The 18713-nt window shown below is 37.9% G+C and overlaps 1 protein-coding gene across 1 annotated transcript in view; it reads right to left on the reverse strand.

Moving 5' to 3' along the window:
* dop1b (DOP1 leucine zipper like protein B) overlaps nucleotides 1-18713 on the reverse strand; it is a 43831-nt gene that overhangs the window by 21815 nt on the left and 3303 nt on the right. Inside the window, exons 2-17 of the mRNA XM_034011646.3 lie at nucleotides 15966-16133; nucleotides 11639-11820; nucleotides 11328-11498; nucleotides 9950-10139; nucleotides 8179-8277; nucleotides 7943-8066; nucleotides 7610-7719; nucleotides 7251-7365; nucleotides 6471-6591; nucleotides 6007-6126; nucleotides 5751-5862; nucleotides 5115-5336; nucleotides 4546-4844; nucleotides 3651-4036; nucleotides 2468-2739; nucleotides 38-190 (exon numbers count right to left, since the gene is read on the reverse strand). Coding sequence (XP_033867537.3) covers nucleotides 38-190; nucleotides 2468-2739; nucleotides 3651-4036; nucleotides 4546-4844; nucleotides 5115-5336; nucleotides 5751-5862; nucleotides 6007-6126; nucleotides 6471-6591; nucleotides 7251-7365; nucleotides 7610-7719; nucleotides 7943-8066; nucleotides 8179-8277; nucleotides 9950-10139; nucleotides 11328-11498; nucleotides 11639-11820; nucleotides 15966-16112 — 2823 coding nt within the window. The 5' untranslated portion in view covers nucleotides 16113-16133. The remainder of the gene's footprint in view (nucleotides 1-37; nucleotides 191-2467; nucleotides 2740-3650; nucleotides 4037-4545; nucleotides 4845-5114; nucleotides 5337-5750; nucleotides 5863-6006; nucleotides 6127-6470; nucleotides 6592-7250; nucleotides 7366-7609; nucleotides 7720-7942; nucleotides 8067-8178; nucleotides 8278-9949; nucleotides 10140-11327; nucleotides 11499-11638; nucleotides 11821-15965; nucleotides 16134-18713) is intronic.

The raw sequence follows: 18713 nt of genomic DNA on the forward strand, positions 1-18713 counted from the left end.
ACACGTTACTGGAATTTCGACATTGTAACAGGACTACCTTATCCCTGTCTAGTAGAGCCAGGCAGATGATGTCCTCACAGATGCTGGAGGAGGGAGCCAGGCAGTGTAACTTATAGAAGAGTTCCACGCAGGTGATGTGGTGTTCCCTGTTTTCCATGTTCAGCTGATTCCACAGCACATGGGCAACCCTCTGAGATGTACAATCATCAAACACACATTTTAATTAGAATTCATATCATATTAAACATTTTCTAGTATTTTACTTTGAAAATTCTGTACTGTCAGTCTGGCAATGAGTGTGCGTTGTGCAAAATGTTGAGGTCCTGTAGCACTACCCAGCTCATAATTTCACTCCAGATGTAGAGTAAAAATATATTGGTAATCATAAGAAACAAAATGTGTTGGTAATGTTAAGTCAGTTTGCTGGAGGTGACTCTGACATAAGTAGAGTTGCCAAGGCAACTCCACTTTGCCTTAGGCTTTAAATGATTGAATGATAAGGCACATGCAGGAATGTACGGAGAAGGAGAAATATGATAAGTAATTAACAATAGTAACCTTGTAAAATAGAGTAGTTTGTGGATAGTTGCACCGGAGTGGAATAACAGCTGAATAACTAATTTATATTATTATTTATTTATTTATTTACTTATTTATTTATTAGCAGACGCCCTTATCCAATTCGTAGATAACAGAAACAAACTGTAGTCATGTATTCTCTGAGCCAACTAGTGTATAAATACCAGGCATAGAGGCATGCACAGTCAAAGAAGATTCCATACCTCTAGATCACTGGGACCATTGGTATATCGTCTGAGGCTATCTGATCAATCTCTGTTAATACTAGTGGCATGTATTGTATCGAAACAATGACGTTCAATGTAGAATGTAATGTGGGTATTTGGAACTAATAAATGGTCTCATCCTTACAGCATAACAAAGTAGTTAATTCCATGTTTACCTTAATTCAGAAACCGTTGTGGGACATATTCCCTGAATATGATAATACATGAACGTGTACTAATTATGTAACTGGACTAATTAATTAAACCGCTGTGTCTTAGGAAAAAAGCAAACTGCTGTATCTTAAGAAAAAGGGCCCCTTGGTTCCTGGCAGACATACTGAACTATCTGACCTACTGATTAGAGGACCGGCGCCTTATCTGGATTAGGCTGAGCAGACAGTTGAATTATGTACAGATAATTCACATGTGCAACAACAATCGTTTTGACGCAAGGAAGACATAAAATAGTGATGTCCCAGGACATTAAAACATCAAAGGATTGGGAGTTTAACGAGGCAAGATACACAAATGACCTCATGAAAGTAGGTATACAGCAGAGTCGAAAACACTATAAATATCTAAGCAAAATGGAACACTTTGCGCCCCACATCAAATGCTAAACAAGGTGCTGTCACTCTGTTAAGCAAAGCTGCAACTCTGGGACTCTGCCTAAAAATGGAATCAAGATGGGACTCTGCTTGAAAACAGACCCAAGACATTAGCATATCTGACTGTACCAATGGAATATGACAAGAATAAATCAAATCCTCCTGTATTTTAATTCGGGCTTGTCTTTTCTTTATTCTTGTCTCATGTAACCAGGGGGATTATGGCAACGTACTACCGGAAAGCACTAGGGGATATCAGAGGATACTGTGTAACCAGACTCGAACACGGTTCACATCCAGATTACAGTTAAACCAGTTTATCTAACCCAGTTATGCCGACAACCGAGCTCATGACTACCTCCTGAGTAGGTTTCAAACTCGGTTGTTGAACTCACTGTTCAGTGTGGATGCAAATCGATTTAAGCACTGTTAAACAGGTTTTGAACCCTTAACTCGGTTCTAAAATGCTAATGTGGCCAGGGCTTAAAAGACTTAAAATAGCATACAGGCAATGATTACTGTACTGTACCTGAACTGACAGTTTGTATGGTAATATTTATTGACTTGTATATTATTTGTATTATTATTATCAGTTTTATTATTTCTATAATTCATTATTACTGTATTATTATTATTTTTTTATTAATTTGTTATCTTTTACAATTCATTTAGCTGACCATCTTTATCCAAGGCAACATAGAATTACCGTATTAAATAATTAAAATATTGAATGTTACATACTGTATAGTAATGTACAGTACTAGTTACATTGTTTTATATAGTTTCTTCTGTAATAAACCTTTATACTACATACATTGTATATGTACATTAATCAATTAGTACTGTACTAGGTTTGATTTTTGTGCTGATTTGGCGGGTATGTGCATGTATCTCGTTATTATACACCTTGGTTATAACATACTGTTTTTACGGTCCCAAGGCAGTATCAGAGTTTTACCTATCTATCTACCTTTAATTGTGAAAAAAATGATACCTGAAACTAACAGCAAGTATCATGTTTTAAAAAGCAACACAAATATGCTTTGTAACACTAAAGTTTTTGGTCTACTATACCTGATAGAAATCAGTTTTCTCCGATATGATTTTCAGGACCCCCGGGTTAATGAGTGGCACTGTCACCATCTGCAGCCTGCCGTAGAAGGGGTTGCTGCCGGAGCTCTTGTAGCGTCTGCTTTTGTCCTCGATGACCAAGGCCAGCGACTGGGAGTGGTTGATCATCTCCAGCAGGGTGGAGATAGCAATGTTTTGAATGTGGCAGTCCTTCACACAGCAGCACAGAGTCATCAGAGACTTGAGCCAGGCAGCCAGGCTACCCTCACCGTTACCTGCCAAAAAACAAGCAAACAAATGGCACAGCACCAGTTCATGTGTAAATATGCATATTATGTTGTAGGAGGAAGCCATTTTTCATTACTTGTCTAAAGACAATGTGAAATGGTGGATACTAAAACACATATATTGTATAGGTGAATCCATGTTCATGGAACTGGGCATGTATGTATGTTTGTGTTAATGTATATATACAAACAAATTAAATACTAATGGACAGTATAATATTAAAAAGGCACTAGACATTGAACATTCAAAAACATATCAGGTTGTCATAAAAACTAAGCAGGATTCTAAGGTGCACCCAATTTGGTTGCAAATTTTATTCAAGACCATGTGTGCTTTCACAACTTAACGTTTCAATGCATTATATATGTGTGGTCAGCTAAAAATATAAACTGAACTGATAAAACTAAATAAGGTTTTCCAGGAAACTCTCTAGCTCACACAAGTATTTTTTTTTTATCACTATGCATCCTGGGAATTGTGGTCCATTGTTTTATTATTTTAATTGTCAGCAAAAACAAAACCATATCCCATTTCCACTGCTGTTACCAGTAAATGCTGGCAACAACGTGTGTTTGATCAGTGAACAGTTCAGTACTCATGTTTTGAAAGACAGTACAGGCATTAAGAAACCAAAATTGATTGTACAAACTTTAATGCTTCAGCTTCAATTCACAGCAGCTTTATATTAAGGTAGTGAAAGTATTCTTTTTTTTTTTAATTGACATATTTGTTGGTTACTATACATGAATTATACTGTATGTAAGTTTTCTACTAATGTAGATGTCCTCCTGCTTTTATGACAAGAATATAGAAACCAACATGTCACAACAAGACCATGTGCTTGAATAAAGAGTCACCTTAACTTATTCCCAATGTTATTAAAGAGGCTGGTCCTTACCAACTTCCTGGAAAATGGCTGCATAGAGTGCTTCTGTCTCCTCCTCAGACAGATACACTGGGAAGGTGGTGCACTCCAACAGGAGCTGGCAGGTGGTGGTGAAGGCTTGCCGGCAGTCCTCTGAGAACTCTGCCCTTTCGCGTAACATGCTGTCGTCGCCCCAGTCCTCCCCTCTGCCCGGGCTCTTCTTTTCCTCTGACAGAGCTGATGATGGCTTCTGCTTGTGGGCTGTGAAGAACACTGTCAGCTTTTGCTTGAACTGAGGCATGGTGATCTGCCCTGCCTCCCAGCTCTTCCAGCCCAGTGGCACCTTCCCCGTCTGACCCGGAGGGTTCCCTCCACCTGACTCAGCCTCCCTCTTCTCTTCCAACGGAGACAGCAGGTACCTAATACGAAACATTTTACAAAGATTTAGGAATGTTTAGAAGAGCTCCAAAGTGTTTCAAGAATATTCTGAATTATTATTGTCGTACTTTAACTACAAAAGAAACCAAAAAACACATTTTATCTAATTTTAAAAAAGGCACACAAACATCATAAATGCACTTCATATTTTATCAGATACCTATATCTATTTACATTAAATCATTTATTATGTTTGAATTTTTTTAAACACTCAACATCCAAATAGGTTTTAATATTAGCCTTTGACAATTCCTGTTTTACAAACCTACTTTTTACAGTAAACAAACAAAAAAATGGATTAGACTAAAAAATATATGACCAAATGCACCAGCATGGATAAAAAGCATTTTTATTTGTAATACAACGTACCTGTTTTAACCTGACAACACAGTTCTGTGACTTGTTTCAGCTTTAATTTGAGCTTAACTACCATGCTCTGAGAGGGCCAACATAAACAACATTTTTTATAAATTAATAAATTAATTAATACCTGCCAATGAAGGCAGCCAGGATTTCCTGCACGCAGCAGGCCATGTGCTGGACGCTGCCCCCCTTCCGCCACACGTCATCTCTCTCAGGGCAGAAACCTCCTCCTCTGATGACCTCACTGCTTCTGCGGCTGGTCTGGAAGTGCTCTGAGGGGGAGGCACTCAGTCCGATTCCGCTGTCCTCCGAACGCATGGGAGGGAAAGGGGTCTCTCCGGCAGGCAGGGCCTCGGGGTCCCCCTCTGCATTCAGATCGTCGCCCCCCTGTTCTCCCTCTTCCTCTTTCTCTCCGTCTTTGAGAGTCTGGAATAAAGTGAAGAACTGACAGCTTTTTGGAAGACTTGTATGTAAATAGAGTTCTACAGGTCTCTACCAGACAGTGACATCCCCATTATCAGCATTGGCAGAGACTGGAAAGGCAACTTTTTTTCTGTAGGTGCTGATTTGTTTAGTTTTGTAAAGCGCTTTGAAATGCTTGAATGCATGCGAAGTGCAATGGCATATAGCTAGCTATTACGAGGAAACAAGCATTATGCAGGTAACAGATTTTATGTTAAATCCTTATAAGCCTACCTTTTTAAGTTGTGCAAGATCCTGGTCTGAGTGCATATCTGACTGTGGTTCCAAGTCCATATACGCCACAGGCATCTGAATTTTGCTCAGCACTTTGAAGCAAGCTTTCAGCCCCTGGGTAAGCTCTGGCAAGCTGAGGTCATGTATGTGCCCAAGAAGACCTTGCAGCAAGTTGTTTAACATTTGTGGAAGGTACTGGGTCTGAATCTCAGAGTAGAGTTCCTGTAAGTTAGAGGTAGTACACTGGAAAGTACATGATCTTACCCCAGACAACATTTCCTTTAGGGATCCAGACAACAATAAAATGTCATTCATAGTTAATCATGTATGGTTGTATTTGGATGCCTGTGATGTCTTTTGTTTTATTTTCATAATACATCTGTGTGTCATTCTCATACGGTATGAAGAATCATGCTATTAGTTCCTAAAAAAATAGCACCCAACACTAAATAACATCTTTCATTTCTAAGTGTAACATTCATATGTCCCCAGATATTGATAATCCCAATAAACTCCCAATAAAGAATGTCCTATCCAAGTTTATTGATATATTTAAAAAAAAGTATGCATCACCAGCAGGGGATAATAATATGCCAGTATGCTCTACGGATATGTATTATGAGGTTACTAACTTACCAAAGGAATGACATCTAGAAGGAACATTATTAGTTTGCACAGCTCTGACACTGAGGGAACTAGGCTCCAGTTGTTTGCAAATGGGACAAGAAGGTCCTGAGGACTCTCCATGCTGGTGAAAAATAAATATAAAAACAGGTGCCATTAAATGCTGCTGTAAAGCACAGCAAAATAATGTGCATTCAGTTATTATCCCGTCACATGATTTAGCATTGCTTTCCAATCTCTAAAGACCAAGATTCCCTCTAAAATGTACCTGAGACTTGCTTCGAAGCATCTCGCCATGTAATCCCAGAGATATTCAGAACTCAGGGAGCTGATGAACATATTCACCGTTTTGATGAGCTCCGATGCATTCTTGTTTTCTTTAATTTTGCTGTAAAAAAAATAGAAGCAGTACATAGACTGTAAAACAAACTGCACCTATTTAATTTTATTGTTCTTTGCAAGATTTGAGGATTTCTTAAGATTGCTGCCTGCTGCTATTTAAAAAACTAAAAAGAGCTATTTATCTTTTTGTATGATTATGGAGAGACACAGGTAGATATACTTAATTTTTAACCATATAGGGATATGCATAAATCACACAAATAATAATAATAATAATAATAATAATAATAATAATAATAATAATAATAATAATAATCCCTTTTTAGAAACAAAATTCTGGGCATGCTAATGTAAGTAAGAGCGAATGTAAGAGCTGATCCAAGCCCTTACCTTGTAAGAGGGTTTCCAGTGTGGCTGGAGCTAAGAAGAATATCTTCACCCAGGGCCTCTTTACAATAGCCATAGAACGCTCTAATAGCTTCCAAAAGTAAATCTCCAGTGATCTGGGGACCTGAAAAAGAACACAATTGACAAATATATCTAAGAAAGAGTGACTTTAATAGCGTGACTTTCTTAGATTTATATATACAAAACTAAACATGGGTCTCTTCATAGCACCATATACTGTAAATGAATGGATCCTGATACTATCCTACATGCCATTCAGTCAGCTCTAAAATAGAATTTGTTTATGTTGGAAGCCGTGTTCTGTGCAATAACACAACCAGTGCTAAATATTTAACACTCGGGAAAAATATTAACAATGTATCAATTGAAACTCCACCAATGCTGCATGCTAGTGTTTAGGAATGCATGGTCATAATGAAACCTTTTAGAAATGAATGACCATAATGACATTATATATTTTATATTACAAATGCAAGCCACTGTAGCACATTTAACAAGAAAGCTTCATTATGTTGTCCACTCTGAAATGACAATGATACTCATCATGCCTTTTATGCTTAAAATATAGCAATACATACATAAACAAAGAATATCTCAGAGAACAAGGACGAATTATAAATACCCTTTTTCATGAAACTTTGTCTAGGAGAAATATATGTATAATTTAGGAAAAATATATATTAAAAAATCGAGTCATTTTTCAGGCACAAGCACAGAACAGTTAATAGTGCAAAAGATATTCAAAGCCTACGTGTCCTTTACCGATTTCAGGTTTGTCCAGCAGGCTGATCATGATACGGAAGGGTTTCAGGTACGGATGAGGCCCATTCTCTGGTTCAGATTCTATGTTCTCCTGGTTCATTATATTGATTAAAGCCTGCCAACATACAAGAACAGCTGTATAAACACTACTGAACACAGATTGTTAGGAAATGCAGATATTATAGCTTGAATGCATACATATTTCTACCATTTTTATTGGCACTTTAAAATTATGGGAAAAAAAACACACCACTTAGCTAACTTTTTTTTGTGTGTGGGCGGGGGGGTGATCTCACAGTTTTCTTTTTGTTCACCTTACATGCAAGCCTGGAAAGTGCAAGACAAATTATTAAACTAACCTGGATCAAAAGGTCTCTGGAGTATTTGTCGAAGTAAAAAGTAGCATGATCTTCAATGGAAGAAGACCTGGTTGGATCAGGTGCTAAAATACCTCCTTTAATGTCAGTACCTAAAAAAGAAAAATACAACAGCATCTGTGTTAAGAATCTCATAGATCTGGAAACCAAACTACAGCATGAAAGGAAAATGCGTGTTATATGTTTAAAAGAAAGCAGAGCAACCACAACAAGCAACACCAAACTAGTGTGCTGTAATCCTTACACAAGCTTTCTGACTAGAACCTTCATGTTAACCATCTTTCAGGAGACACAATGAACCTGTTGGAGACATACCTAGAAGCCAAGCATAAAACCTTCTGTTGAGGGACATGTCCCTTCTCAGGAGAGTCAGTGAAGCAGCAGAGACAATATTGACCATCTCAGCCCTTAATAGCGGGATAGTGCTTTCTCCGGAGTCCTTAGGAAAACACAAGGAATTATTGTTATGGATTAATACCTGGGTTTATCTCTAGACATGAAGAAATTGTACTTTTCTATTTTTTTTTGTTTAATAAAAAAACAATATTTACCAGGCATGTACAAAAGGGGAAAAAGAAAAGCAGGATTTCCAGCATATTCCTCTGCACGAGTACATTGGAATCCTGCACCGACAGACACATGGCTTTCACCTGGAATCCAAGGATAACAATCAGCTTGCACACAACACTGCATACATACTCACCTGTAAACACTCAGTCATATAAAATATACAGTAGTAACAAAAAGACATTTATAAAGTATGCACTAAACTCAGTCCAAGCAAGTTCGGAACTGTCCTCATTTAGACCCCAGAAAGTTTGGTTAATCAACCTCACTGATTTACCTATGCACTTCTCTATGAATATGGCTTGAACTATTCAGTGCATCTTTTATACATATCCCAAATAATGTAACCTTTTAGAGGAACATATTCATTTTCAGCCGACTTGGGCTCGTCATTGAAACATCATGAAACCTCTGAAACAGAAATATCTGTTTTGCTATAAGCAAGTTACACCTGAGCCCTTTCCTGTAGGTCACTATTGGAAAATTGTGCCAAAATGTGGGTTGTAACATATGATTGACATCCAATTTGCATGCACTCAGCATCCACCCACTCAGTCGTACACAGTTTGATGATGAGTAAACTCAAAATGAGTATATTAAGGGGGTGATGCAAGTATAGGCGCAGTGCAAATAATTGCGGATGCAAAATTCAAATTGCATTGAGGCCAGGCAATTATTTTGCACTGCGCACTATGTAAGCTTACTGGCAATGAAAATTACTCAACATGCACAAATGATCATCTGCAAATAATAAGGGTCTCAATGAGCGCATCGGTCTATAGTGACTATAGTGCACTTGCAGAGTTAGGAGTACAGAGAGCAACAGTCACTGTATGACATTTGTAGAGCACAAAAATACAAACCAAAAAAAACTTCAGAGGAACGGCAGCAAAGTCCTCTTGGCGCACGGAAAAAAAAAAGAAAAGTTTTCTAAGAAGGAGCTGAGAGTTCTTATGGCTGAGGTCACAGTAAAGAGAACACAGCAGTTTCACATGTGCAGGGTTAGCGGTCCCTAAATTGACGCTGGGGTCTAGCTCATCCCTCAATTCAGCTATGAGGTCAAGGATGACCTGCGGAGTGAGACGATAACGCTTTAGCACCGCATCCTCCAGCACGCCAAACAAAGTGACCCTGGGATTGAATATGCAGGGTCCTCTTGTCCTTCTCCTTCAAATGTGTTCCTGTCTCTCAAAAACAGCCAAGTGTCGCCGCATCAGGACATGTATCACGGCAGCCATCCTGAAGCCAATGACAGGTCTCTGCAGGTGTGTGCTTTTATACAGCTCTTAGTTACTCGCTTCTACAATGGTTTGCACCTTGTAAGAAGAGGTGTAAAGTTTTTGGAGGGTCAGCAATTGCCTAAGTGCAAGGCAAAATCTTTACATCACAATATAATGTTTGCGCCCGCTTAGTATTCAGATCCCACCCAATTCCATGTTCTTTTTTTTATTTCAATGCATTTCAATATAATTGTAATGGATTAATGAGGGCAAAGTGCAAATCAGATAGCGGGTGCAGAACGCCAGGTGAACACCATTCTTTACATACGCCGCATTTTTAGCAGCCGGTAAAAATCAGACTTCAGGCTGCTAAACACGATTTACGGCAGCATTTTGGGGGTAACCTGAACGTTAACATTTTCCACAATATTTATCTTTAATATTGATGTTTATTACATGATATGATCACTGGGACAGAAACTCCACCTCACAAGATCCTGTATTCCAAAGAAGTCTGGCATGGATGCAAGCTCACCGTCCGCTTGTAGTCAGTTCCCAGCATGAACTTCTGCTTGTTTCCAGGTACACCTTTGTTGATGTGGCTGACAATGAAGAGCGAAGCTGGCAATCGAACTAGGGGGCTGATCAGGACACTCCCCCATAGAGTCCCATAGAAAACCTCCTGTCCTACCAGCAGAGAGAGCTTCTGCAGCAAAGTGTCAGTCCTGACAGACAGACAGAGAGAGAGAGAGGGTTACAGTAGCGCACAGTAATTCACTGTCTATATTTAAAAGTGAGAAAAATGCTTTTAGGTACCTTTTTGTTTGTTTAATTTGATGATAATGCTATGATGGGTATTGTGCACATTAAGGGGCTGAACAGGAGAGTTAAGTCCCATTATGGACAGCACAAGAAGAGAAAGTGTGAGTGTCCCCACTTGAGTACATTTCCCACTGAACATACTATACCTCATGTCCTGGAAGGACTACCTTCTAAGATGGTGAGGAAGCAGTTCAGTCTCAATGACCTCTCTTTCTGAAACTGCCACAACAGTGCCTACTTGTAAAAAGTTGTGACCGCCAAACTAATTTCCAGGCTTCCACAGATGAACGCCTTGTGAATGAACCTAGCTATCCAAAGCCATGTCTCCCAAAAGTTAACAAATGTAGCACAAAAATATCTTGTAAAGCATACAAATTGTACCAGCGATAATATTAAAATTAGATTATTTAAATAATCAAATTTAAATAATGAGAACTTACGTGGTTTAAATTTGCATAGGCTTTTATAGCAGATGTTGGCATGTTCAAATAAGTTGCCCAACCTAAACTAAATTGGCACAGATATTGTAGTGTGACTTTAAAAGAGCACCAATTATATTAAACTATTTAGTGTCGTTGCCCTGGAGAACAAACTGGTTTTAAATAACCAGGTTCCAACCTTGGCTAGTTTGGATATCAACAGTGGAATATATTCTGGGAAGTTTCCACTTAAAACCAGAATTACATCATTTTTGGAATTATCTCATCAACTGTCACAAGCCACTTTCACAAAGGTACAGGATTTCCACCTTCCACTTGGGATGGTAGTGAAGACTGAATAGAGCCATGTGTTTACAGCCTTTGTTATTGTGTCTTCACTCATTTACCTTTATGGAAGTGCAACCAATTGAAACAACATAATCCCAATACAGTCTAGTACAAGCACAAGCCAACACCTATACAAGTTAGTTATTTAATTACTCAACTTGGCTGACATTGTATAAAAGGGACACAAGTTATAAAAGTTGATCGTTCTAGAATGCTGTTGCCACTTCTTTTTTTTTTTTTTACAGCAGGATCACAAAATAACCAAGGGACTTCATAGCTAGTAGTTACGCACAAAACTGGGAAGGGCCTAGGCTGGAATTGTACCTGTCGTAGACCCCTAAGCCTTCCTCTAGTCCGGGTAACAACCCTGTGAGGAGTGCCTGCAGGCTCGGCAGTAGAGACTTCTGCAGAGGGAGGTAGTATCTTTCGTACAAGGTTAGAAGAACAGGCTTCACAGACATGGCTGCATGGCCCAGCAGTGGAAAGAGACCAGCGCTGCAAAAAAAAAAAAAGAATTAGTTATTTAACCAATTATTATTATTCCACAAGATTAATCTACAAACATATTCTCCTTCTTTCATATAGAAAGTCAACACATATATTGGATAAAACAGACCAAAAATACAATACTACACCTGTAGATGAATAAGTCTTTGGCCAACCATTTTGTCCCAATGATTTTAAATATAATTTCGTAAGTCTCTAGTGCTTTTAAGTGGACTCCACTGGGAAGTGCGGGATGCAGACACTGAGCCAACCGCTTTCCAATAATCAGACGTTTAGGTAACAAAGAGTACTTCAGGTTACTCTGCAGGGCCTGAAAAGATGAAAAAAATAATAATAATAAGTGAACTCAGAGGTGTCCAGAACTAAATCATCTTTACCTATTTATTTTTATGGAAGGCTCAATTAAATTTAAAAAATCTGATGAAGACCTATATTGGTGTGAACATATTTACTGCATGAATATTTATCTAACCAAGACATTTCCGTTATTTTTTTATTTTTCATTAACTGTTGTTTCACATTAAAAATTCTCTTGCCTCTTCAAAGTGTGGAGTAGGTCTTGTAAATAAAAGGAAAAAAAAATCCCATTTAAATGCATCAAGATTTCAGGTTGTAACACAACAAACTGTGAAAACGTCCAAGGGGGGTGAATACTTACTATAGGCACTGTATATATGAAATGTATACATATATACATTTTTTATTAGTTAATCTCCATGTTTCTTTCTGTGCTTCTAATGCTATGAACTAACTGATATCAAATACAAAGTAAGATATGGATGAAGAGAGGAACAAGCACCATCTTAGTAAAGAAAACACTGTGGGGGTGATGCAAGTATAGTTGCAGTGCAAATAATTGTGGATGAAAAATTCAAATTGCATTGCAGCCAGGCTATTATTTTGCACTGCACCCTATGTAAGCTTAAGAGCAATGCAAATGACTCAACATGCACAAATAATGATCCACAATTATGATAATGCGGGTCTCAATGAGCGCATCGGTCTATTTAGCTGCCGCACTTGAAGAGTTAGGAGTACAGAGAGCAGTAGTCGCTGTATGATATTTGTGGACCACGAAAATACAAAGCAAAACAAATATGTCAGACGAAGGGCAGCAAAGTCCTCTGGGCGCATGGAAAAAAAAGAAAAGTTTTCTGAGACGGAGCTGAGAGTCCTTATGGCTGAGGTCACTCAGCATTAAACAGAGTTGTTTGGAAAAGCCTCAGCCAACATCAGTCAAGCGAGTATCCTTAGGAAATGATATGTATTGGCCTGCCCTTTTCAGCATGACATCCAGAAATGTGCCTAGCACTCTGGAAAAGGTGGATTAGGCTATCCCTCCAGACATTCCAACTGTGGTCTGAAAGGAACCAGAGGCTAAGTAGTGCAGAGAACACAGCACTTTCATATGTGCAGGGATAGCGGTCCCTATATTGACACGAGGATCTAGCTCATCCCTCAATTCAGCTATTAGGTCTAGGATGACCTGCGGATGAACACTTTAACACCGCATCCTCCGGCATCCCAAACAAAGTGACCCTGGGATTGAATATGTGGGGTCTTCTGCTCTGAAAGTGTTCCTGCCTCTCCTCAACAAGAGCCAAGTGTCGTCGCATCAGGAAGTGTAGCACAGCAGCCACCCTGACACCAATGACAGGTCTCTGCAGGTGTGTGCTTTTATACAGCTCTTAGTTACTCGCTTCTACAATGGTTTGCACCTTGTCAGAGGATGTGCAAAGTTTCTGGAGGGTCAGCAATTGCCCAAGTGCAAGTGAAAATCCTTACATCACATTATAATGTTTGTGCCCGCTTAGTATCCAGATACCGCCCAATTCTAAGCTCTTTTCTTCATCTGAATGCATTTCAAAATAATTTTAATAGATTAATGATGCAGAACGCCAGGTGAACACCATTCTTTACATACGCCGCATTTTTAGTAATGGGTAAAATATTTACGGCTTTAAGACAGCATTATGGGGGTTTTGCACCTGCAAATCATTTTGCACGTATCCTTACATCACCCCCTGTGTGTTCTCAATCAACACAAATATAACTTCTGTGAAGACTTGTAAGTTTAACATTATAAAACAAAGTTTTCCCACTCAAGTTACTACAGCACAGCAAGATACCTGTATATGCAAAAATAATCTGAATAGTCCCATCTACTACATGAACTAGCTTTTTAGTGGAAATAAAAGCAGACACCTGCTAATAAGTTTGCTGAACTTTGGTCATATATTTCTTCACCATGCTAATCAAACAGTGCACCTTACACACACCCAAAACATAAACCTCTTGTCTGTTTACTTTAGAGGTGACCGCACAAAAGCATGACCATTTCAGTTCCTTTCTGTTCTCCACAATTTTATGGGCTGGATTCTCAAAGCTATTTATTCCAAATCACTATTATTGTTAATCATTATTTATCCCCCCCCCCCCCCTTGCTAATGAGGATTTGGAGTAGAGCTTTGATAATCTAGTCTTTGTATATGTTTTTTTTGTGACACTTAAATTGTACCAAGTGAAGGTGCTTTCACAGTTTAGTCCACCATTATGGAATGGGTCACTGAAGCTACTAATCTGGTCCATTTTTCTAAACATGACTGTAAACTGGACTGTTACTACTGTATATAATATTGTACAATGCACTGTAAACATAGACTAACAGCAACTTAACAATATAATGAGGAAGCACAGTTTCTGTGTCTTGTCTGTTAAAATGATATTTATTTTCCTATTTACTTCTAATATATAGCTGCAGGGTTTGTTTACACTGGGAAATAACTCCTACCCTTGGTCAGAGTTAGGGTTAGGCCATTTTTATTTTCCCCACCAAAATACACAAATCAGTGGAGTCAAACATTTTTTTTTTTGTTTTTTTTGGTAGGATACTAACGTGTATGTACATTTTATTGATTATACATATGGAGGAAAACATTGGCAACATCCATTTTATGCAAAACTGAATTTGTTTGGCTTTGTTTTATTGTGTTTATTTCACAGAGCTGTAACCCAACCCGATCAATGGGCCCAGCTACCACAGATAGCTCTGTCTTACTTTTCATTCACACAGCAACCTGTAATTAAAGCACAGTAAAACCTGTCTGTAACGCCCCAAGGAAGGGGAAAAACAATTTGAATAAAGCCTGAGCTGTACAGTTACTGGTTAATTCAAATTTCACTGAATATAATTCTACACTCACAAAAAAGAAGGAGGATAACAGGCCGCATTTAAACATTTTATACACAAACAAACCACCCTGCCCTGTACTCCACTGAAAGCCAAACTGTACAATTACAAAATCTGATACCAAATACAAGCTTCATTCTGTAAATATAGGCATATTTCAAATCTAAAATCTTGAGATTATAAAGGTAATTTCAAGCATTAAAAATATATGGCGACAGGAGTCAATTTAAGCAGTTCTAGCAAGCCTTTTCAAATCGTACACCACAGACTGTGTAAAAGTGACAGAAGCATTTTCTAAATTTAAGGCAAGGAATGTAACTAAAGATGTCAGCTTGTCCCTTATTCATAAACTTCTGTCTGTCTTGTAACTCGGTCTGTGGATAATGGTTTACATTGTTTCTTAGATGATACTCACCCACCAGAACAAGATCACAAGTTACAAGCAATGAAAAAGAAAACCATATAAAGATTTGGAGGTAATGCCAAACACATATTTAAAGAGATATGTGGATGACAAGTTAGGATGTAAAAAGATGCTAGGCCAATGCAAAGTACTTTGCAGGTATTTGCACATTATTTTGGAAATGTTTTTTGCCATCAGTCTCATGAAAACGTATACCAACAATGAAACAGCATCCACTGTATGCACATGTAAAAATGTAGGTGTGACACAGACAGACATATGCTTCAAAATGGTCCTAATCAAGTTTCATCACAATCGGATAAGCGCTCTCTAGACAATCGCTCTATATAAAACCCTACAGTGCGACATACGTATACTACACATACAGTACAGGGGCCTCCACTGCATCCCCAATGCCTGGGATATATCCAGCACGGGATAAACAGTTATTGGATTTGCAGGAGATGGTCGGACAATAATAGCAGTGTGGGCAGCAGTGTGGAGTAGTGGTTAGGGCACTGGACTCTTGACCGGAGGGTTGTGGGTTCAATCCCCAGTGGGGGACACTGCTGTTGTACCCTTGAGCAAGGTACTTTACCTAGATTGCTCCAGTAAAAACCCAACTGTATAAATGGGCAATTGTATGTAAAAATAATGTGATAACTGTATAATGTGAAATAATGTATAATGTGATATCTTGTAACAATTGTAAGTCGCCCTGGATAAGGACGTCTGCTAAGAAATGAATAATAATAATAATAATAATAATAATAATAATAATAATAATAATAATAATAATAATAATAATATGATTAATTGATTATTTAGCTTGAATTAAAACAACTTGGATCTCATGCAATACCTTGTTGAGTTTGCCCAGTGAGGAGATCAAATCCGCCCATTCGCTGGAAGACTCAAAGTTCCTCAGTGCCTTTTCAATCACAGACGAGTAACTCCTGTACCTGTAGTCATTCACCAGCTCCAGTTCTTCTGGGTCCATTTTACTCATTCTAACTCAGCATGCTGGACTCTTGGAGGAAAATAAACAAGTAAGGTTAGTGAGTGGCTTTCTAACCTTCAGCACACCCAGAGAATGGAGCAGCACAGTACATGTATTCATCTCTGATGTTTACTTGACCTGGCATTCATTAACTTACAAGTATATCACATTGAATCCTCTATTGGATTACAGCATGTAGGACACAGGAAAGTTATACAGTATTTTGCTGACTTCCAAATACATGAATAATGTGGTATTTCTAGGACAATATTATATGTTGAGCATACTACTGTAGATCAGGCAGATTTTTATTGCCTTGACAAAATGACAGACGGCAAAAAAAAAATTATTATTATTATTATTTTTATTATTATTATTATTATTATTATTTAGTGCTGGAACAAACACAGGATTTTCATGTTCGGATATTCACTCAATTTAAATATTCGTTCGGATATTTGTTTGTTTTTCAAAAAGTAATAAAAGCCATTATATTGCTCAGAAAGCAGGCAGAGACAGCATAGCAGCAGGGCAGGAGGGTGTGGCCCCTGTGTGTGCGCCTTTATTTTACAGCAAGATGTTACAATATGTAACACGTTAAAATAGAAAAATATCCCAGGAGTAAAGAATAAGTTGTGTAGGGCTTACTTTACCTCAGTGAATTAACTACAAAACAAAGTATGCCAAATAGCAGTTCAAGTTAAACGTTGTTTATTCACAAAATAAATAGTACATAAAGTTGACAACGCATTTTATTTATTTTTTTCATTCCTTGCCATTGCCGTTTCTTCACAGTAAACAGCGGCCATTGACACGTTTTCATAGTTATAACATGAGGTTTACTTGTACCTTTTTGAAGCTGAACAAGCAAACGAAAACTGAAATTTAACTTTAAACACTTCAAATAAACGTGGAAATGTTGTTGTAAAGTGAAGGGGGAAAAAAACTCACAGTTTTGGTTCTCGTTTATTACATTCCACATCACAACAAAATAGATATAATATATACAGTCTATATAAAAATCACTACACAACATTTTCAGGAAATTGGGTACTGTTTAAGTGCGGCATTTCAGTCCCATGAGATTCTGGCTCGCTCTAAAGCAGCACAACGCATTTCATAGAGTTCACTAAGGGTTGCGCGCATAATCTGGTGTGTTTACTTTTTGCTGTCTAAAACCTTTAAATAGAGGCTCGAGAGCTGCTGTGTTGATTCTGTGTTATTTTTTATATACCGGTATATTAATCTTACATATCACACAGAGCTCTTTTTCATTTGCCATTTTTTGAAACTGTCTCGCAAATTCTAGTGAGGCGGTAAATAAGTTCAAGGTATTTTTGTCATTTCTAGTGAATACGCACATCTCATTTTTGTATCCGAATACATAAATATTCAAAAAATATTCTTTCAAATATTCGGATATTTGTTCCAGCACTATTATTATTAAGTTATTTTCACTTTTCAACACTGCAAAATGGATTATCATCCTGGTATAAAATGGAAGTCAAATAGGGTTGCCACCTGTCTGGGTTTGACCCGGACAGTCTGGGAATTGGCATCTTTGTCCAGGTGGCAGGCATTAACAAACCTGGATGCCCTAATGTCCGGTTTTAAGTGAAACGCATAAGAAACACCAACCTTCCTTGAATGTTTTCTTTAACATAACGTAAAACGGGACATTTTGGAGCAGAATTTATTTTGGCTTTATTAGTGGTTTGGATTGGATCGCCAATAATACCACCAATCAGCATGTGGCATAGTGTGTGATCCCGCCCTCTGACAGACTGGTGGTATGCAGCACAGGATATGGAACAGTGCTGCCAGATTGGGCGGGTTCACACCTACTTGGGCTTGTATTTTTTGTATTGTGCGTGAAAAAATGGCTTTGGTCGGGTGCCTATTTTATGGGCTAGTTTGGGGTATTTATGCGGGTATTACATTTGGATATATTTTGAATAGTTCAAAAATATTTATGATATTTTTAAGCAAAATACAAAGCTATATGATACACAAACCTTAGTGTTTATACCACTGTTTCTAAACATTGTAATAATAACACACATCAATATCTGTCATATGACGTACATTTCATTATTATTTTGGGCTACAAACGTAGCACTTCCTAAAAGGCACAATCTGGTAACAGGTGTTATTGCAAATGAGAATTTATTCTCAAGGGTTTTACTTGAATAAAGAAAAGGAATGATTAATTGATTCATATGATTTGTATCAGCGTTATTCCACAATTAAAACAAAAGGTTAAAATTGAGAAATTGAGTGCCCCCTGTGTCACATTATAAGATATGCTAACAGTACTATTGAATAACAGTTCGTTTTTACAGGACGTATTAATTTAAAGAAGTTCCACAAACTCAACAAAGTGCCATCAATCAATAATAAACAAACGTAGGCCTACCATTTTACTTTACACTTTACAATACGTCTGTGTACTAATAATAAAAACCAAAAAATAGTATTTAGTTTATCTCAAGGTCTTTGTCACCTGGATGGATATTGCCAAACTTATTGACCCGATATTTAGGTGTGATTTCTATAGTTTTCGGCCTCTTTAAACAGCTTGTTGAGTAGTAAAAACGCACTGGATACTGA

Source organism: Acipenser ruthenus, chromosome 8 (assembly GCF_902713425.1).
Source record: "Acipenser ruthenus chromosome 8, fAciRut3.2 maternal haplotype, whole genome shotgun sequence".
Lineage (NCBI taxonomy): Eukaryota > Metazoa > Chordata > Actinopteri > Acipenseriformes > Acipenseridae > Acipenser > Acipenser ruthenus.